Here is a 22230-nt window from a genome sequence, read left to right on the forward strand (position 1 = left end):
GAGAAAAACTGGAGGAAGTAAAGTGTTTTAGATATCTGGGAGTGGATCTGGCAGCGGATGGAACCATGGAAGCGGAAGTGAATCATAGGGTGGGGGAGGGAGCGAAAATCCTGGGAGCCTTGAAGAATGTGTGGAAGTTGAGAACATTATCTCGGAAAGGAAAAATGGGTATGTTTGAACGAATAGTGGTTCCAACAATGTTGTATGGTTGCGAGGCGTGGGCTATGGATAGAGTTGTGCGCAGGAGGGTGGATGTGCTGGAAATGAGATGTTTGAGGACAATGTGTGGAATGAGGTGGTTTGATCGAGTAAGTAATGTAAGGGTAAGAGAGATGTGTGAAAATAAAAAGAGCGTGGTTGAGAGAGCAGAAGAGGGTGTTTTGAAATGGTTTGGGCACATTGAGAGAATGAGTGAGGAAGATTGACCAAGAGGATATATTGTGTCGGAGGTGGAGGGAACGAGGAGAAGAGGGAGACCAAATTGGAGGTGGAAAGATGGAGTGAAAAAGATTTTGTGTGATCGGGGCCTGAACATGCAGGAGGGTGAAAGGAGGCAAGGAACAGAGTGAATTGGAGCGATGTGGTATACTGGGGTTAACGTGCTGTCAGTGGATTGAACCAGGGCATGTGAAGCATCTGGGGTAAACCATGGAAAGTTGTGTGGGGCCTGGATGTGGAAAGGGAGCTGTGGTTTCGGGCATTATTGCATGACAGCTAGAGACTGAGTGTGAACGAATGGGGCCTTTGTTGTCTTTTCCTAGTGCTACCTCAAACACATGAGGGGGGAGGGGGATGGTATTCCATGTGTGGCGAGGTGGCGATGGGAATGAATAAAGGCAGACAGTGTGAATTGTGTGCATGGGTATATATGTATGTGTCTGTGTGTGTATATATATGTGTACATTGAGATGTATAGGTATGTATATTTGCGTGTGTGGATGTGTATGTATATACATTGTGTATGGGGGTGGGTTGGGCCATTTCTTTCGTCTGTTTCCTTGCGCTACCTCGCAAATGCAGGAGACAGCGACAAAGCAAAATGAATAAATAAATAAATATAATATATATATATATATATATATATATATATATATATATATATATATATATATATATATATACTATTAAAATATTTGTATAAACCTACAACCTGTAATGCCTTCATTATGTCACTGTTTCTTTTGGAGAAATTTGCTTTTGCCATCAAACTGGTGACCTGATATTCACCATCACTTCACAACTTCAATCATATAGTTTTTTCAGTTTTTTTCATCATCATAAGCACTATCCTCAGCCTTCCTGATGACTTCGCAATCTTCATATATATATATATATATTATAATATATATATTTTATATATATATTATATATATTTTTTTTTTTTTTTTTTTTTTTTTTATACTTTGTCGCTGTCTCCCGCGTTTGCGAGGTAGCGCAAGGAAACAGACGAAAGAAATGGCCCAACCCCCCCCCCCATACACATGTACATACGTCCACACACGCAAATATACATACCTACACAGCTTTCCATGGTTTACCCCAGACGCTTCACATGCCTTGATTCAATCCACTGACAGCACGTCAACCCCTGTATAACCACATCGCTCCAATTCACTCTATTCCTTGCCCTCCTTTCAACCCTCCTGCATGTTCAGGCCCGATCACACAAAATCTTTTTCACTCCATCTTTCCACCTCCAATTTGGTCTCCCTCTTCTCCTCGTTCCCTCCACCTCCGACACATATATCCTCTTGGTCAATCTTTCCTCACTCATTCTCTCCATGTGCCCAAACCATTTCAAAACACCCTCTTCTGCTCTCTCAACCACGCTCTTTTTATTTCCACACATCTCTCTTACCCTTACGTTACTCACTCGCTCAAACCACCTCACACCACACATTGTCCTCAAACATCTCATTTCCAGCACATCCATCCTCCTGCGCACATCTCTATCCATAGCCCACGCCTCGCAACCATACAACATTGTTGGAACCACTATTCCTTCAAACATACCCATTTTTGCTTTCCGAGATAATGTTCTCGACTTCCACACATTTTTCAAGGCTCCCAAAATTTTCGCCCCTCCCCCACCCTATGATCCACTTCCGCTACCATGGTTCCATCCGCTGACAGATCCACTCCCAGATATCTAAAACACTTCACTTCCTCCAGTTTTTCTCCATTCAAACTCACCTCCCAATTGACTTGACCCTCACCCCTACTGTACCTAATAACCTTGCTCTTATTCACATTTACTCTTAACTTTCTTCTTCCACACACTTTACCAAACTCAGTCACCAGCTTCTGCAGTTTCTCACATGAATCAGCCATATATATATATATATATATATATATATATATATATATATATATATATATATATATATATATATATCTTTCTTTCAAACTATTCGCCATTTCCCGCATTAGCGAGGTAGCGCTAAGAACAGAGGACTGGGCCTTTTAGGGAATACCCTCACCTGGCCCAATTCTCTGTTCCTTCTTTTGGGAAAAAAAAAAAAAAAAAAAAAAAAAAAAAAAGAGAGGGGAGGATTTCCAGCCCCCTGCTCCCTCCCCTTTTAGTCGCCTTCTACGACACGCAGGGAATACGTAGGAAGTATTCTTAATCCCCTATCCCCACGGATAACATATATATATATATATATATATATATATATATATATATATATATATATATATATATATATATATATATATGTATATATGTATATATATCCCTGGGGATAGGGGAGAAAGAATACTTCCCATGTATTCCCTGCGTGTCGTAGAAGGCGACTAAAAGGGGAGGGAGCGGGGGGCTGGAAATCCTCCCCTCTCATTATTTTCTTTTTTAATTTTCCAAAAGAAGGAACAGAGAAGGGGGCCAGGTGAGGATATTCCCTCAAAGGCCCAGTTCTCTGTTCTTAACGCTACCTCGCTAATGCGGGAAATGGCGAATAGTTTGAAAGAAAAAAAAAGATATATATATATATATGGGGATAGGGGAGAAAGAATACTTTCCACACATTCCTCACGTGTCGTAAAAGGCGACTAAAGGGGACGGGAGCGGGGGACCAGAAACCCTCCCCTCCTTGTATTTTAACTTTCTAAAAGGGGAAACAGAAGAAGGAGTCACGCGGGGAGTGCTCATCCTCCTCGAAGGCTCAGATTGGGGTGTCTAAATGTGTGTGGATGTAACTTAGATGAGAAAGAAAGAGAGATAGGTAGTATGTTTGAGGAAAGGAACCTGGATGTTTTGGCTCTGAGTGAAACGAAGCTCAAGGGTAAAGGGGAAGAGTGGTTTGGGAATGTCTTGGGAGGAAAGTCAGGGGTTAGTGAGAGGACAAGAGCAAGGGAAGGAGTAGCACTACTCCTGAAACAGGAGTTGTGGGAGTATGTGATAGAATGTAAGAAAGTAAATTCTTGATTGATATGGGTAAAACTGAAAGTGGATGGAGAGAGATGGGTGATTATTGGTGCATATGCACCTGGGCATGAGAAGAAAGATCATGAGAGGCAAGTGTTTTGGGAGCAGCTGAATGAGTGTGTGAGTGGTTTTGATGCACAAGACCGGGTTATAGTAATGGGTGATTTGAATGCAAAGGTGAGTAATGTGGCAGTTGAGGGAATAATTGGTATACATGGGGTGTTCAGTGTTGTAAATGGAAATGGTGAAGAGCTTGTAGATTCATGTGCTGAAAAAGGACTGGTGATTGGGAATACCTGTTTTAAAAAGCTAGATATACATAAGTATACGTATGTAAGTAGGAGAGATGGCCAGAGGGCATTATTGGATTACGTGTTAATTGATAGGCACGCGAAAGAGAGACTTTTGGATGTCAATGTGCTGAGAGGTGCAACTGGAGGGATGTCTGATCATTATCTTGTGGAGGCGAAGGTGAAGATTTGTAGGGGTTTTCAGAAAATAAGAGAGAATGTTGGGGTGAAGAGAGTGGTGAGAGTTAGTGAGCTTGGGAAGGTGACTTGTGTGAGGAAGTACCAGGAGCGACTGAGTTCAGAATGGAAAAAGGTGAGAACAAAGGAGGTAAGGGGAATGGGGGAGGAATGGGATGTATTTAGGGAAGCAGTGATGGCTTGTGCAAAAGATGCTTGTGGCATGAGAAGTGTGGGAGGTGGGTTGATTAGAAAGGGTTGTGAGTGGTGGGATGAAGAAGTATGATTATTAGTGAAAGACAAGAGAGAGGCATCTGGACGATTTTTGCAGGGAAAAAATGCAAATGAGTGGGAGAGGTATAAAAGAAAGAGGCAGGAGGTCAAGAGAAAGGTGCAAGAGGTGAAAAAGAGGGCAAATGAGAGTTGGGGTGAGAGAGTATCATTAAATTTTGGGGAGGATAAAAAGATGTTTTGGAAGGAGGTAAATAGAGTGTGTAAGGCAAGGGAGGAAATGGGAACTTCAGTGAAGGGGGCTAATGGGGAGGTAACAAGTAGTGGTGATGTGAGAAGAAGATGGAGCGAGTATTTTGAAGGTTTGTTGAATGTGTTTGATGATAGAGTGGCAAATATAGGGTGTTTTGGTCAAGGTGGTGTGCAAAGTGAGAGGATTAGGGAAAATGATTTGGTAAACAGAGAAGAGGTAGTAAAAGCTTTGTGGAAGATGAAAGCCGGCAAGGCAGCAGGTTTGGATGGTATTGCAGTGGAATTTATTGAAAAAGGGGGTGACTGTATTGTTGACTGGTTGGTAAGGTTATTTAATGTATGTATGACTCATGGTGAGGTGCCTGAGGATTGGCGGAATGCTTGCATAGTGCCATTGTACAAAGGCAAAGGGGATAAGAGTGAGTGCTCAAATTACAGAGGAAGTGAAGTGTTTTAGATATCTGGGAGTGGATCTGGCAGCGGATGGAACCATGGAAGCAGAAGTGGATCATAGGGTGGGGGAGGGGGCGAAAATTCTGGGAGCCTTGAAGAATGTGTGGAAGTCGAGAACATTATCTCGGAAAGCAAAAATGGGTATGTTTGAAGGAATAGTGGTTCCAACAATGTTGTATGGTTGCGAGACGTGGGCTATGGATAGAGTTGTGCGCAGGAGGATGGATGTGCTGGAAATGAGATGTTTGAGGACAATATGTGGTGTGAGGTGGTTTGATCGAGTAAGTAACGTAAGGGTAAGAGAGATGTGTGGAAATAAAAAGAGCGTGGTTGAGAGAGCAGAAGAGGGTGTTTTGAAATGGTTCGGGCACATGGAGAGAATGAGTGAGGAAAGATTGACCAAGAGAATATATGTGTCGGAGGTGGAGGGAACGAGGAGAAGAGGGAGACCAAATTGGAGGTGGAAAGATGGAGTGAAAAAGATTTTGTGTGATCGGGGCCTGAACATGCAGGAGGGTGAAAGGAGGGCAAGGAATAGAGTGAATTGGAGCGATGTGGTATACCGGGGTTGACGTGCTGTCAGTGGATTGAATCAAGGCATGTGAAGCGTCTGGGGTAAACCATGGAAAGCTGTGTAGGTATGTATATTTGCGTGTGTGGACGTATGTATATACATGTGTATGGGGGTGGGTTGGGCCATTTCTTTTGTCTGTTTCCTTGCGCTACCTCGCAAACGCGGGAGACAGCAAAAAAAAAAAAAAAAAAAAAAGTTTGCTGAGTACTCCTGGTAAATTATATGGGAGGGTATTGATTGAGAGGGTGAAGGCATGTACAGAGCATCAGATTGGGGAAGAGCAGTGTGGTTTCAGATGTGGTAGAGGATGTGTGGATCAGGTGTTTGCTTTGACGAATGTATGTGAGAAATACTTAGAAAAGCAAATGGATTTGTATGTAGCATTTATGAATCTGGAGAAGGCATATGATAGAGTTGATAGAGATGCTCTGTGGAAGGTATTAAGAATATATGGCATGGGAGGCAAGTTGTTAGAAGCAGTGAAAAGTTTTTATCGAGGATGTAAGGCATGTGTACGTGTAGGAAGAGAGAAAATTGATTGGTTCTCAGTGAATGTAGGTTTGCAGCAGGGGTGTGTGATATCTCCATGGTTGTTTAATTTGTTTATGGATGGGGTTATTAGGGAGGTGAATGCAAGAGTTTTGGAAAGAGGGGAAAGTATGCAGTCTGTTGTGGATGAGAGAGCATGGGAAGTGAGTCAGTTGTTGTTTGCTGATGATACAGCACTGGTGGCTGATTCATGTGAGAAACTGCAGAAGCTGGTGACTGAGTTTGGTAAAGTGTGTGAAAGAAGAAAGTTAAGAGTAAATGTGAATAAGAGCAAGGTTATTAGGTACAGTAGGGTTGAGGGTCAAGTCAATTGGGAGGTAAGTTTGAATGGAGAAAAACTGGAGGAAGTAAAGTGTTTTAGATATCTGGGATTGGATCTGGCAGTGGATGGAACCATGGAAGCGGAAGTGAATCACAGGGTGGGGGAGGTGGCGAAAATTCTGGGAGCCTTGAAGAATGTGTGGAAGTCGAGAACATTATCTCGGAAAGCAAAAATGGGTATGTTTGAAGGAATAGTGGTTCCAACAATGATGTATGGTTGCGAGGCGTGGGCTATGGATAGAGTTGTGCGCAGGAGGGTGGATGTGCTGGAAATGAGATGTTTGAGGACAATATGTGGTGTGAGGTGGTTTGATCGAGTAAGTAATGTAAGGGTAAGAGAGATGTCTGGAAATAAAAAGAGTGTGGTGGAGAGAGCAGAACAGGGTGTTTTGAAATGGTTTGGTCACATGGAGAGAATGAGTGAGGAAAGATTGACCAAGAGGATATATGAGTCAGAGGTGGAGGGAATGAGGAGAAGTGGGAGACCAAATTGGAGGTGGAAAGATGGAGTGAAAAAGATTTTGAGTGATCGGGGCCTAAACATGCAGGAGGGTGAAAGGCGTGCAAGGAATAGAGTGAATTGGAATGATGTGGTATACCAGGGTCGACGTGCTGTCAATGGATTGAATCAGGGCATGTGAAGCGTCTGGGGTAAACCCTAGAAAGTTTTGTGGGGCCTGGATGTGGAAAGGGAGCTGTGGTTTCGGGCATTATTACATGACAGCTAGAGACTGAGTGTGAACGAATGGGGCCTTTGTTGTCTTTTCCTAGCACTACCTCGCACACATGAGGGGGGAGGGGGATGTTATTTCATGTGTGGCGAGTTGGCGATGGAAATGAATAAAGGCAGTGTGAATTGTGTGCATGTGTATATATGTATGAGTCTGTGTGTATATATATGTGTACATTGAGATGTATGGGTATGTATATTTGCGTGTGTGGACGTGTATGTATATACATGTGTATGGGGATGGGTTGGGCCATTTCTTTCGTCTGTTTCCTTGCGCTACCTCGCAAACGCGGGAGACAGCAACAAAGCAAAATAAATAAATAAATATATGTAATATACACCTATTTAATTAATTCATTCTGTAACTAAGCATTAACAATTGGACCTAACTTCAATGAATATTATCTTATGTTTTAATCTATGCCAAAGCCATAGCATCTCCTGTCCGCATAAGCTCCAACATACAGCCAACAGCACCGAAGTAACCCTGGAGAAAAAAAATAAATGTAAGTATAAAAAGTAATCATAGAAAACATAATGCTGGGATATACCTGATGCTTCTAATTCAGTAATTAAATGCAAACATGACTGCTAAACAGTTGCACCTGATTGAATGCAAATTTTAACAATATCCAATATCATTTACAGTATTTCATAACCAATTTTGATATTCCTGGTATGCTATTCTGGTACATAGTATAAGGCATAATCTTGATTAAGATAATTAAGTTTTTTGCTGTGTGGTAGGAGAATTGAAGGATAGACCTATGCCTTGATATTTTCCTTAGCATTCTCATCACGAAAAATTCTATATACAGGTAGACCCAGATTTATGAAGCATCAGTTTATGAAATTTCACAATCACAAAAATAATTGTCCAATGCTTCAGTTTATGACAAAAGTCCTGAAGTTACAATTTTTTTATTTTTTCATAATTTTTTGCAGCATCAGATGAAACTGATGTGCTCACACTGGTATCCCAAGATTTTCCATACCGTACCTGGTCAGTTTACAGTACAGGTGGTACATTTTTAGTCATTAATTTGTAGCATACGCAAAACAACAGTAGACAAAAGCCAAAATCCCATATACTCGGTGTTATAAGTGTTACAAAAGAAGTCGATCCCTGTAATATCTTTCGATAAGCTTCAGGGAACTCATTTTCTTTAAAGGTAAATGGATGCACAAGATTTTTGCCAAAGCCTCGAACACATATAGCAGATTTTTTATGTAAGCAAACAAGATGCTAGGTTGTTTTGATGGCATTGCCACTGTGGTTTGATTTTTCACTTTTGCCACCTAAATCAGAACATGGAAAACATTTGTAATTTGGATGAACATACAATAATTCATTATGCAAAACTATAAAATCATGAAGACTTACCATATATTGTGGCATATAAGTCAACCCCAAACTCTTCTACTCAAAATTCAGGTGCATAAGTCGATTCCCACATGAACACTGAACAAGACACTTCACTCATTACCTTTACTTCAACATAAAGAAGAGAAGTTGTTCCTATTAGCAAGTTAAAAAAGAGCAGGACTTCAAAGTGAAGAATTTTCAAATGATGTGCTTATTTGTGGAAACTTTAAGTAAATTAAGTCCATCAAACTCAACAGGAAAGCACTCATGGCCATGTTGGAGCCATAATGAGAATTAAATGAAATCGAATACTTTCCTGATAGCACCAGGCTGTACCAAAGCATCATCAAAACAAACAAGATGATTGCTGGGTGTATGCAGACAACATCTGGATTCAAGAGCAGTGAGATTGTCAGCTAAACCAAATCACTAAATCTCGCACGCGATGTGAAAAATCCTGAACATATTTAGAGGAATCTTTATGATGATGCCATACTATTGGCTTATAACAACTGTGCACATCACTGTTTTGTATAATTTTCTAGAACTTCAAGATGGTTTGGGAGGTTCTCTTTTTTTCCAGTTGGAATATAGCTTTCATGATGGGAGTAATCAGAAAATGTTTTAAGATTGATAAATCTTTTATTTCCAAATTCTTTTCAGGAATGGACCCTTTTATAAACCAAGGTCTACCTGTAAGAATAAAATTAACTGAATTATAATGACTCACTCACTGGGAACTCTGCACTCCATGCAATAAAAGCTTCACCTACCTAATTTTGCCATGACTCCAATGTCTTATAAGTTAATGACTGCAAAGTAACAAAGGATAAATGTAATATGTGCCTTTTTAAACTAGGGAAAAAAAATGGTCTCTTAGGGCTCAGTTTTGGGTTCTCCATGATTTCTGATTTCTCTCTCCCTTCATAGGTGTATTTACCTTTACCTTTCCCTTCTTGCCCCAGAAGTTCCTTCTATCTTTAAAAGGCTCTTGTAGTACTAAAAAAACTAGCAAAATCCAACAGGTGGAACCATAGGTCAAAGTGCAATGATGTGTGTGCGTCCATAGGCAGTGAGTGTAGGGCAACTGAGTAGTAAGTCTTAAGTGCTTTCACTCTGGTAGTTGCATTGTGGGCATGAAGGGTCTTAAAATATGTTGAAACAGTGTGTGCAATTAACTATTAGCTATTTGTAATATACAGGAAGGGCATTTTACAATAATGGGGCCCCATCCCATGAATTTCTGTACTATCATACAACTTCATACATTTATGTATGTTGTCTGCATGAACCATGTCCTCAGTCTATCTATCTATCTATCTATATCTCTGAGGCCCATTACCTCTGGGAACTCCCATTAAGGAGGTGGCCATGGCAAAAGTCTCCACTTATCTCTGTTCTTACATGCCTCACTTGCATACCTCATTCCATGAATTCTTCCACTGTTTCCCTCCATCCAGTATTGTTCCACTCTATTTGCCTGTGGTCTTCCTCTCACACTAACCCCTTTAATTGTACTACCACACACTCCTCTTGTAAACTGTCAGCCTTGCATTTTTTCTACATGCCCAAACCATCTCAAAGTATTATGTTTCACCAACTCTACCACTCCACAATTAATTTCCTTTACATTCCCTGCCATACCACATCTCTCATATATCCATTCATTTCTTTCTTCATTCCATTTAGTCACACCACATGCTCCTCTCAAATATCTCATTTTCACAGCCTGGATTTTTTAATTTTGTGACTCATTCCATGTCCATGTTTTGGCTGCATATGTCAGGGTTGGGAGGACTATGATGACCTTTAATACTCTCTTCACTTCCATATTTACACCTCGACCCTTCATTATTCTAAAAAAGGACCCAATGACTTTTGAACACTGTACTGTTTTCACCCTTATATCTCCTTCTATATCATCAAACTTACCCAAGACAGCTTTAGGCCTAAATACTTAAATTCTCTCACCTTTTCCAGTCTTTCTCCCCCATGTCCAAAGCACAGTTTAGCACACCTTCTTTCACCCTATATGGTTTTACAGAATTTATACTTTCACTCTGCTTCCTTTCAAATACCATTACTTTACTTTTACTTGCAATTACCTTCAATCACCTACACTTACAAACATCACAAGACAAACAACCTTCTGCAACTCTTCTTCACTCTCAGCAAAGAACACACTATCATCCACAAACAGGCTTGCCACTAGCCACCATATCTCACTGCCACACTCCATCTCTGCACCCACTATCCTAAGTTTTGTTTTTATCTCATTTATCACTCTGTCCATATACATATATATCAAAAGGCCACAGAGATATCACACAGCCCTGCCTCAAACCCGCATGTATACCAGAACTTCTGTTCAACTCTCCATTTGCTTTTACAATTGCATTTGCTGCTCTATAGAGGGCTTTCACACAATCTAACAGTTGTTCCCCTACCCCATATATCCTTAACACATCCCATATAGCATTCCACTCGACTCTGTCATACACTTTCTTCAAATCCATAAAAGTGGCATACAATTTTTTACCTTTCGCTAAATGTTTTTCCACATTCATCTTTACCACAAAAATCTGATTCACACATTCATTACCTTTTCTAAAACCCCCTTGCTCATCACTTATTCTGCATTCAGTCATTTCCATCACTATCAATCAACATTATTGCATCCACTTTTCCTGGTATATTTACCAAACTTATTCCTCTGTTACTGTACATACCTCCTTAGCATCATTGCCTCCGAATAAAGGAACAGTAATAGCTTTTACCCAATCCTAAGACACAACCTTTCATTTCAATCTTAATATACATATCAGATGCATCCACTCCTTACTTCAGCATTTCAGCTGTAATCCCATCCACTCCAAGTGTCTTTCCTACCTTCAGCCTCATTATTGCTCATCTTACCTTCCTCTTTGCTACAGGCCCTTGCACTAGTATCCTCTTCCCTCCTTCTTAAACATCCATGAATGTAAAACCGTTGCCTTCCCTTGTCCACATTCATAAGTTCTTCAAAACATTCTTTCCATCTTCCTTTCATTTCCTCCTTTATTCAGCAACTCCCCTTCCTTACTTCTCACATTAACATTTCCATTCTTATATTCATCTCTTTCCTTTTTCACATACTTCCAGTACAATTTCTTATTTTCCTGAAACTTTTCATTCAACTTTCTTCCAAAATCTTCATCTTTCTCTTTGCTTTCCTATATCAGTTTCTTAACATTCTGCTCACACATTTTATATTCTTCCCTCCTTCTTGCTGAACTTCCACTGGTATATTCTTTTTGGGCAAGCTACCATATGCCTTATTTCTTCTCTTCCATAGCATTTCTATTCCCTTTCGTCCACCACGTATTGCCCTTTTTATTCCTATAACTCACTACCTTATATCCTACTAATAATTCTACAACTTCAATGGTGTTTTTCTGAACATTTCAAAAACCTCATTCACAAATGACTGCATCCCTACATTCTCTGAATTCCATCTAAACTTTCAGTTACCTTCCTTTCATACTCCTCCTTGCATTTTTTCTGATTCATCTTCTCAGTTGCAACACTTCTACCTTTCCATTCTTCCTGACACCATAACTCCACTTCTCCCTGATCCTCATCCCCAGAAGGGCTGTGAGATGGTCAAAGTCTCTCAAGAATGTCATCAGTGAATCTGTTCCATTTATCCACCACTCTTATACTTTAAAAGTATTTCTTTACATCCTTGTTTAAAATTTTCTTATTTTCATGTTATGTCCTCTGGTTTCTTTATCCCTACAACTCTCAAAGACCTGTCCACTGTGGATCAAGTGTTGGCTTTAAAGAATGTGTGTGAGAAATACTTACAAAATAGAAGGATTTGTTTAAGGTATTTATGGATCTAACGAAAGCGTACGATAGATTTGATAGAGATGCTTTGTGGAAAGTCTTATGAATATATGGTGTGGGAAGAAAGCTGCTAGAAGCAATAAGAAGCTTTCATCATGGGTGTAAGGCATGTATATAAGTAGGAAGAGAGGAGAGTCAGTGGTTCCAAGTGACGGTTGGTGTGCAGCAGGGATGTGTGATGTCACCACGGCTGTTTACTTTGTTTTTGGATGGAGTGGTGAGGGAGGTTAATGGAAGAGTCGTGGATAGAGGGGAGAGTTTTCATTCTGTACGGGATGAGGGGGCCTAGTAATAAGTTGTTGTTTGCTGATGACACAGTATTGGAGGCAGATCCAAGTGAGAAACTGCAGATATTGGTGAATGAGTTTGGAAGAGTGTTTGAAAGGAAGACGCTGACAGGAAATGTACACAAAAACAAGGTTATTAGGATTAGGAGGCTAGAGGAACAGGTTAGGTGTGGTGTGAGTCTGAATGGAGAAAATCTCGAAGTAAAGTGTTTTAGATATCTAGAAGCGGACATGACAGCAAATGGAACAATGGATGCTGAAGTGTCACTTGGAAGATGAGGGGTAAAGGTTCTGGGAGCACTGAAGATTGTGTAGAAAGAGAGGGCATTAATTGGGAGGGGAAAAGTGGATATGTTTGGAGGTATAGTGGTCCTTGTGATGTTGTATGGATGCAAGGCATGGGCAACAGATGAGGATGTGCGTGAGGAGTAAGGATGTGTTGGAAATGAAAAGCTTGAGGACAATGTGTGGCATGAGGTGGTTTAATCAAGTAAGAAAAGGGGTAACAAAGTGCTGTGGTAATAAAAAGTGTGGGGTTGAAAGAGATAAAGAGGGTGTGCTGGAATGGTTTGAACATATGGTGAGAATGAGTGAGGAGAGGTTGACAAAGAAGATATGTGTCAACAATGGAGGGGACAATGAGAAGGGGGAGACCAAAATGGAGTGAAAAAGATTTTGAGTGATGGTGGTCTGAACGTCCAGGAGGAAGAAAAGGATGCACAGGTTAGAAAGAATTGTAAGAAATGGGTAACAGAGAAGTGTGGTAATACAAGGCGTGTGGTTGAAAGAGTGAAAGAGAGTGTGCTGAAATGGTATGACCACATGGAAAGAATGAGTTGAGGGCAGGTTGACAAAGAAGATATATGTGTCAATAGTAGAGGGAACAAGGAGAAAGGGTAGAAAAAATCAGAGCGAAAAAGATGGAAAAATAAAGTGATTGATGCAGGCCTGTATGTGCAGGAGGGTGAAATTCATGAAGAGGTTAGAGTGAATGGGGACAATGTGTATGCAGGGTTAGATGTGCTGTTGATGGTTTAAGCAAGTAAGGACAGGGGTAACATTGTGCTGTGGTAATAAAAAGTGTGGGGTTGAAAGAGATAAAGAGGGTGTGCTGGAATGGTTTGAACATATGGTGAGAATGAGTGAGGAGAGGTTGACAAAGAAGATATGTGTCAGCAATGGAGGGGACAATGAGAAGGGGGAGACCTAAATGGAGTGAAAAAGATTTTGAGTGATGGTGGCCTGAACGTCCAGGAGGAAAAAAAGCATGCACAGGTTAGAAAGAATTGTAAGAAATGGGTAACAGAGAGGTGTGGTAATACAAAGCGTGTGGTTGAAAGAGTGGAAGAGGGTGTGCTGAAATGGTACGACCATATGGAAAGAATGAGTTGAGGACAGGTTGACAAAGAAGATATATGTGTCAATAGTAGAGGGAACAAGGAGAAAGGGTAGAAAAAATCAGAGCGAAAAAGATGGAAAAATAAAGTGATTGATGCAGGCCTGTATGTGCAGGAGGGTGAAATTCATGAAGAGGTTAGAGTGAATGGGGACAATGTGTATGCAGGGTTAGATGTGCTGTTGATGGTTTAAGCAAGTAAGGACAGGGGTAACATTGTGCTGTGGTAATAAAAAGTGTGGGGTTGAAAGAGATAAAGAGGGTGTGCTGGAATGGTTTGAACATATGGTGAGAATGAGTGAGGAGAGGTTGACAAAGAAGATATGTGTCAACAATGGAGGGGACAATGAGAAGGGGGAGACCTAAATGGAGTGAAAAAGATTTTGAGTGATGGTGGCCTGAACGTCCAGGAGGAAAAAAAGCATGCACAGGTTAGAAAGAATTGTAAGAAATGGGTAACAGAGAGGTGTGGTAATACAAAGCGTGTGGTTGAAAGAGTGGAAGAGGGTGTGCTGAAATGGTACGACCATATAGAAAGAATGAGTTGAGGACAGGTTGACAAAGAAGATATATGTGTCAATAGTAGAGGGAACAAGGAGAAAGGGTAGAAAAAATCAGAGCTAAAAAGATGGAAAAATAAAGTGATTGATGCAGGCCTGTATGTGCAGGAGGGTGAAATTCATGAAGAGGTTAGAGTGAATGGGGACAATGTGTATGCAGGGTTAGATGTGCTGTTGATGGACTGAATCAGGGGATGTGAAGTGGCAGGGAAATCCATGGAAAGGTCTACAGGGCCTGGTTGTGGAAACAGAGCTATGCAGCCTTTCTTTGCCTGTTCCTAGCAATACATCGCTAATGAAGGAAATAGCAATCAACTATGAAAAATACATACATACATACATACAAATACAGATTGACCCAAAAGACACAGTGCACCTTTACTACATACAATAAAGCTGCCTAATTCATGGTATTATTGTTAGAACAAATGGCCTATGTGACATTACATATATGATGATGGACCTATCCCTCCCTCCACTTCCTTTTGCAACATCACTTTAGTGTTTTCTTGAACACAAACATTTCTGGATGACAACAGGTGTTAATGTGAAAATGGCCTGTTGTTTCAGTCTTGAGTGTTTTTGGTGGAACACGTTTTATGCAGTGCAACAGAAGTTTGCTGAAAAGTATCCTAACACTCCTGTACCAGATCACAAAGCAGTGCGGCAGTTAATGAACAAATTTTGTGAAACTTGATCAGTTGCAAATGCGCTGACATCTGACAGGCCGGCATAAGTAACAGAGAACATAATGGACATTTCAGATTGCATAATGCAAAGTGTGAAAAAGCCTGTTCAAATTGACATAGCAGACAGATGTCACGTATAGTGGCACACAGTGTGCTAAAGAACAGTTACATCCGGCATCCTTTTTGGCTTACTCTGTAGATTTGTGCACTGAAAAAGGACTGGTGATGGGGAATACCTGGTTTAAAAAGAGAGATATACATAAGTATATGTATGTAAGTAGGAGAGATGGCCAGAGAGCACTATTGGATTATGTGGTAATTGAAAGGTGCATGAAAGAGAGTCTTTTGGATGTTAATGTGCTGAAAGGTGCAACTGAAGGGATGTCTGATCATTATCTTGTGGAGGCAAAGGTGAAGATTTGTAGAGGTTTTCAAAAAGAAGAGAGAATGTTGGGGTGAAGAGAGTGGTGAGAGTAAGTGAGACCAGAAAGGAGAATTGTGTGAGGAAGTACCAGGAGAGACTTAATGCAGAATGAAAAAAGGTGAGAGCAAATGACATAAGGGAAGTGGTGGAGGAATGGGATGTATTTAGGGAAGCAGTGATAGCTTGCGCAAAAGATGCCTGTGACATGAGAAAGCTGGGAGGTGGGCTGATTAGAAAGGATAGTGAGTGGTGGAATGAAGAAGTAAGATTGTTAGTGAAAGAGAAGAGAGAGGCATTTGGACAATTTTTGCGGATAGGTAGTGCAAATAATCGGGAGATGTATAAAAGAAAGGGGTAAGAGGTCAAGAGAAAGGTGCAAGAGCTGAAAAAGAGGGCAAATGAGAGTTGGGATGACACAGTATCATTAAATTTTAGGGAGAATAAAAAGATGTTTTGGAAGGAGGTAAAGAAAGTGCATAAGAAAAGAAAACAAATGGAAGCATCAGTGAAGGGGGCTAATGGGGAGGTAATAAAGAGTAGTGGTGATGTGAAAAGGAGATGGAGTGAGTATTTTGAAGGTTTGTTGAATGTTTTGGATGATAGAGTGGGAGATATAGGGTGTTTTGGTTGAGTTGGTGTGTGAAGTGAGAGGGTCAGGGAGAATGATTTGATAAACAGAGAAGAGGTAGTGAAAGCTTTGCAGAAGATGAAAGCCGGCAAGGCAACGGGTTTGGATGGTATTGCAGAGGAAATTATCAAAAAAGGGGTGACTGTGTTGTTGACTGGTTGGTGAGGATATTTAATGTATGTATGGCTCATGGTGAAGTGCCTGAGGATTGGCGGAATGCATGCATAGTGCCATTGTACAAAGGCAAAGGGGATAAAGGTGAGTGTTCAAATTACAGAGGTATAAGTTTGTTGAGTATTCCAGGGAAACTATATGGGAGAGTATTGATTGAGAAGGTGAAGGCATGTACAGAGCATCAGATTGGGGAAAAGCAATGTGGTTTCAGAAGTGGTAGAGGATGTGTGGATCAGGTGTTTACTTTGAAATAAGTATGTGAGAAATATACAGAAAAACAGATGGATTTGTATGTAGCATTTATTGATCTGGAGAAGGCATATGATAAGAGTTGGTAGAGATGCTCTATGGAAGGTAATAAGAGTATATGGCACAGAAGGCTAGGTGCTAGAAGCAGTGAGAAATTTTCATCGAGGATGTAATGCATGGGTACCAGTAGGAAGAGAGGAAAGTGATTGGTTCTCAGTGAATGTCAGTTTGCGGCAAAGGTGCGTGATATCTCCATGGTTGTTTAATTTGTTTATGGATGGGGTTGTCTGGGAGGTGAATGCAAGAGTATTGGAGACAGGGGCAAGTATGCAGTCTGTTGTGGATGAGAGGGCTAGGGAAGTGAGTCTGTTGTTGTTCGCTGATGATACAGTGCTGGTGGCTGATTCAGGTCAGAAACTGCAGAAGCTGGTGACTGAGTTTGGTAAAGTGTGTGAAAGAAGAAAGCTGAGAGGGACAAGTAAATTGGAAGGTAAGTTTGAATGGAGAAAAACTGGAGGAAGTGAAGTGTTTTAGATATCTGAGAGTGGATTTAGCAGTGGATGGAGCCACGGAAGCGGAAGTGAGTCACAGGGTGGGGGAGGGGGTAAAGGTTCTGGGAGCGTTGAAGAATATGTGGAAGGCGAGAATGTTATCTCAAGAGAGCAAAAATGGGTATGTTTGAAGGAATAGTGGTTCCAACAATATGATATGGTTGTGAGGCATGGGCGATAGATAGGGTTAAGTGGAGGAGGATGGATGTGTTGGACATGAGATGTTTGAGGACAATATGCGTTGTGAGGTGGTTTGATTGAGTAAGTAATGAACGGGCAAGAGAGATGTGTGGTAATAAAAAGAGTGTGGTTGAGAGAGCAGAAGAGGGTGTATTGAAATGGTTTGGTCACATGGAGAGAATGAGTGAGGAAAGATCGACAAAGACAATATATGTGTCAGAGTTGGAGGGAACAAGGAGAAGTGGGAGACCAAATTGGAGGTGGAAGGATGGAGTGAAAAAGATTTTGAGCGATTGGGGCTTGAACATACAGGAGGGTGAAAGTCGTGCAAGGAATAGAGTGAAGTGGAACAATGTGGTATATCAGGTTCTACGTGCTGTCATTGGATTGAACCAGGGCATGTGAAGCATCTGGGGTTAACCATGGAAAGTTTTGTGAGGCCTGGATGTGGAAAGGGAGCTGTGGTTTTGGTACATTACACATGACAGCTAGAGACTGAGTGTGAACAAATGTGGCCTTTCTTGTTTTTTCCTAGTGCTACCTTGCATGCACACGGGGAGAGGGAGGGTGTCATTTCAAGTGTGGCGGGGTGGCAGCGGGAATGGATGAAGGCAACATGTATGAATATGTACATGTGTATATATGTATATGTTTGTTTATGTATATGTATGTATATGCAGAAATGTATAGGTATGTATATGTGCATGTGTGGGCATTTATGTATATACATTTGTATGTGGGTAGGTTGGGCCATTCCTTTGTCTGTTTCCTTGTGCTACCTCACTAATGCGGAAGACAGCATGAAAATATAATTAAGAAAATGTTGAAATGTATATGTGTGTATATTCCTATGAGTCCACGGGGAAAATGAAACATGATAAGTTCCCAAGTGCACTTTTGTGTAATAATCACATCATCAGGGGAGACAAGAGAGAAATAAAAGTCAGTTGATATACATCAAAGAGACAAAGTTAGCACGCCATTTGGTAAACATGTGATTGTCCAAAACATTTAGGGTACTAAGAATATATGGTGTGGGAGGCAAGTTGTTAGAAGCAGTGAAAAGTTTATATCGAGGATGTAAGGCATGTGTACGTGTAGGAAGAGAGGAAAGTGATTGGTTTTCAGTGAATGTAGGTTTCCGGCAGGGGTGTGTGATGTCTCCATGGTTGTTTAATTTGTTTATGGATGGGGTTGTTAGGGAGGTGAATGCAAGAGTTTTGGAAAGAGGGGCAAGTATGCAGTCTCTTGTGGATGAGAGAGCTTGGGAAGTGAGTAAGTTGTTGTTCACTGATGATACAGCGCTGGTGGCTGATTCATGTGAGAAACTGCAGAAGCTGGTGACTGAGTTTGGTAAAGTGTGTGAAAGAAAAAAGTTAAGAGTAAATGTGTATAAGAGCAAGGTTATTAGGTACAGTAGGGTTGAGGGTCAAGCCAATTGGGAGGTAAGTTTGAATGGAGAAAAACTGGAGGAAGTAAAGTGTTTTAGATATCTGGGAGTGGATCTGGCAGCGGATGGAACCATGGAAGCGGAAGTGAATCACAAGGTGGGGGAGAGGGCGAAAATCCTGGGAGCTTTGAAGAATGTGTGGAAGTCGAGAACATTATCTCGCAAAGCAAAAATGGGTATGTTTGAAGGAATAGTGGTTCCAACAATGTTGTATGGCTGCAAGGTGTGGGCTATGGATAGAGTTGTGCGCAGGAGGGTGGATGTGCTGGAAATGAGATGTTTGAGGACAATATGTGGTGTGAGGTGGTTTGATCGAGTAAGTAATGTAAGGTTAAGAGAGATGTGTGGAAATAAAAAGAGCGTGGTTGAGAGAGCAGAAAAGGGTGTTTTGAAATGGTTTGGGCACATGGAGAGAATGAGTGAGGAAAGATTGACCAAAAGGATATATGTGTCGGAGGTGGGGGGAATGAGGAGAAGTGGGAGACCAAATTGGAGGTGGAAAGATGGAGTGAAAAAGATTTTGAGTGATCGGGGCCTGAACATGCAGGAGGGTTAAAGGTAGGCAAGGAATAGAGTGAATTGGATCGATGTGGTATACAGGGGTCGATGTGCTGTCAATGGACTGAATCAGGGCATGTAAAACGTCTGGGGTAAACCATGGAAAGTTCTGTGGGGCCTGGATGTGGAAAGGGAGCTGTGGTTTCGGTGTATTATTACATGACAGTTAGAGACTGAGTGTGAACGAATGGGGCCTTTGTTGTCTTTTCCTAGCGCTACCTCGCACACATGAGGGGGGAGGGGGATATTATTCCATGTATGGCGAGGTGGCGATGGGAATAAATAAAGGCAGACAGTATGAATTATGTACATGTATGTATATGTATATGTCTGTGTGTATATATATATGTGTACACTGAGATGTATAGGTATGTATATTTGAGTGTGTGGACGAGAATGTATATACATGTATATGGGGGTGGGTTGGGCCATTTCTTTTGTCTGTTTCCTTGCGCTATCTTGCAAACGAGGGAGACAGCAACAAAGCAAAATAAAAATAAGAAAATAAAAAAATAAATATCCTTGGAAATAGGGGAGAAAGAATGATTCCCATGCATTCCCTGCATGTCGTAGAAGGCGGGAGACGGCAATTAAACACAATAAATATATATATAAATATCCCTGGGGATGGGGAGAAACACAACTTCCCACGTGCCATAGAAGGCAACTACAGGGGATGGGAGCGGGGGGCCAGAAACCCTCCCCTCTTTGTGTTTTAACTTTCTAAAAGGGAAAACAGAAAAAGGAGTTATGCGGGGAGTGCTCATCTCCTCAAAGGCTCAGATTGGGGTATCTAAATGTATGTGGATGTAACCAAGATGGGAAAATTGGAGAGATAGGTAGTATGTTTGAGGAAAGAAACCTGGATGTTTTGGCTCTGAGTGAAATGAAGCTCAAGGGTAAAGGGGAAGAGTGGTTTGGGAATGTTTTGAGAGTAAGGTCAGGGGTGGGTGAGAGGACAAGAGCAAAGGAAGAAGTAGCACTACTCCTGAAGCAGGAATTGAGGGAGAGAGAGAGAGAATGCTGAGATGAAGAAGTAAAGTTGCTGACAAAAGAGAAAAGTAAGGTGTTTGGATGGTATATATAAGGAAGGAGTGCAAATGACAGGGGGATGTATATGAAAAAGCAGCAGGAAGTCAAGAGGAAGGTGCACGGGTTGAAAAAGAGGGGAAATGATAGTTGGGGTGAGAGATTATCATTATACTTTAGGGAGAATAAAAAGATGTTTTAGAAGGAGGTAAATGATGTGCAAAGGACAAAAGGCCAAATGGGAACATGGGTGAGGGGGCAAGGGAGGAAGTGATAACTGGTAGTGATGGTGTAAGGAAGAGCTGGAGTGAATGTGTTTGATGACAGAGTGACAAATGTAGATTGTTTTGGTCAGGGTGGTGTGGGAAGTGAGAGAGTCAGGGAGAATGGTTTAGTGAAGACAGAAGAGGTGGTAAAAGCCTTGTGGATTGTACTGCAGTTCAATTTATAAAGAAAGAAAAAAAAAAAAAGGGGGCTGAATATGCTGTTGACTGGTTGGTAAGGATATCTAATGTATGTATGGATTATGGTGAAGTGCCAGAGGATTGGTGGAATGCACATATAAAGCCACTGTACAAAGGCAAATTGGATAAAGGTGGGTGTTCAAACTACAAAGGTATATGTCTGTTGAGTACAACTGGAAAACTGTATTGGAGGGTACTGATTGAGAGGGAGAAGGCATATACTGAGCATCAAATTGGGGAGGAGCAGTGCAGTTTCAGAAGTGGTAGAGGATGTGTGAATCAGGTGTTTGCTTAGAAGAATGTGTGTGAGAAATACTTAGAAAAACAGATGGATTTGTATGAGGCATTTATGGATCTGGAGAAGGCATATGACAGGGTTGACGGAAATGCTTTGTGGAAGGTATCATGAACATATGGTGTGGAAGGTAAGCTGCCAGAAGCAGTAAGAAGTTTTATCAAGGGTGTAAGGCATGAGTATAAGTAGGAAGAGAGGAGAGTTATTGGTTCCCAATGAAGGTAGATCTGTGGCAGGGGTGTGAGAATTCACTTTTTTTTTTTTTTTTTTTTCTTTGTCGCTGTCTCCCGTGTTTGCGAGGTAGCGAATTCACTATGGTTGTTTAATATGTTTATGGATGGGATGGTTTGGGAGGTAAATGCAAGAGTTTTGGAGAGAGCTGCAAGTATGCAGACTCTTGGGGATGAGAAGGCCTGGGAAATGAGTCAACCTTGATGTTGCTGGGGGTGGTGATGATGTCTGCTGAGGGAAGGGTGGGTGGGTGGGTGGGTGGGTGTGTGTGTGTGTGTGTGTGTGTGTGGATAAAGGCGAGCAAGTATGAATCTCTACATGCATCTATATATGTGCGTATTTATATGTACATATATATGTGTGTATATGTAAGCATATGTGCTTATATGTGTATGAGAGTGGATGGGTGTTTCTTTGTTTCCTGATGCTACCTTGCAAATGCAGGAAATGGCGATCAAGTATAATAAGTATATTCATATCTATTTATAATACTTTGTCGGTCTCCCGCGTTAGCAAGGTAGCACAAGGAAACAGATGAAAGAATGGCCCAACCCACCCACAACCACATGTATATACATACACGTCCACACACGCACATATACATACATATACATCTCAACGTATACATATATATACACACACAGACATATACATATATTCACATGTACATAATTCATAGTCTGCCTTTATTCATTCCCATCGCTACCCCGCAACACATGAAATAACAACCCCCTCCCCCCTCATGTGTGTGAGATAGCGCTAGGAAAAGAAAACAAAGGACACATTCATTCACACTCAGTCTCTAGC

At 41.2% G+C, this 22230-nt stretch overlaps 1 protein-coding gene across 2 annotated transcripts in view; it reads right to left on the bottom strand.

Moving 5' to 3' along the window:
* Window positions 1-4530: 4530 nt before the first annotated feature.
* fbl (pantothenate kinase 3 fbl) overlaps window positions 4531-22230 on the bottom strand; it is a 180330-nt gene continuing 162630 nt past the window's right edge. For both annotated transcript variants that reach the window (XM_071665396.1, XM_071665400.1), the window contains one exon: window positions 4531-7491. In XM_071665396.1, the coding sequence (XP_071521497.1) occupies window positions 7423-7491 (69 nt within the window). In that variant the 3' untranslated portion in view covers window positions 4531-7422. The remainder of the gene's footprint in view (window positions 7492-22230) is intronic.

Source organism: Panulirus ornatus, chromosome 10 (genome assembly GCF_036320965.1).
Source record: "Panulirus ornatus isolate Po-2019 chromosome 10, ASM3632096v1, whole genome shotgun sequence".
Lineage (NCBI taxonomy): Eukaryota > Metazoa > Arthropoda > Malacostraca > Decapoda > Palinuridae > Panulirus > Panulirus ornatus.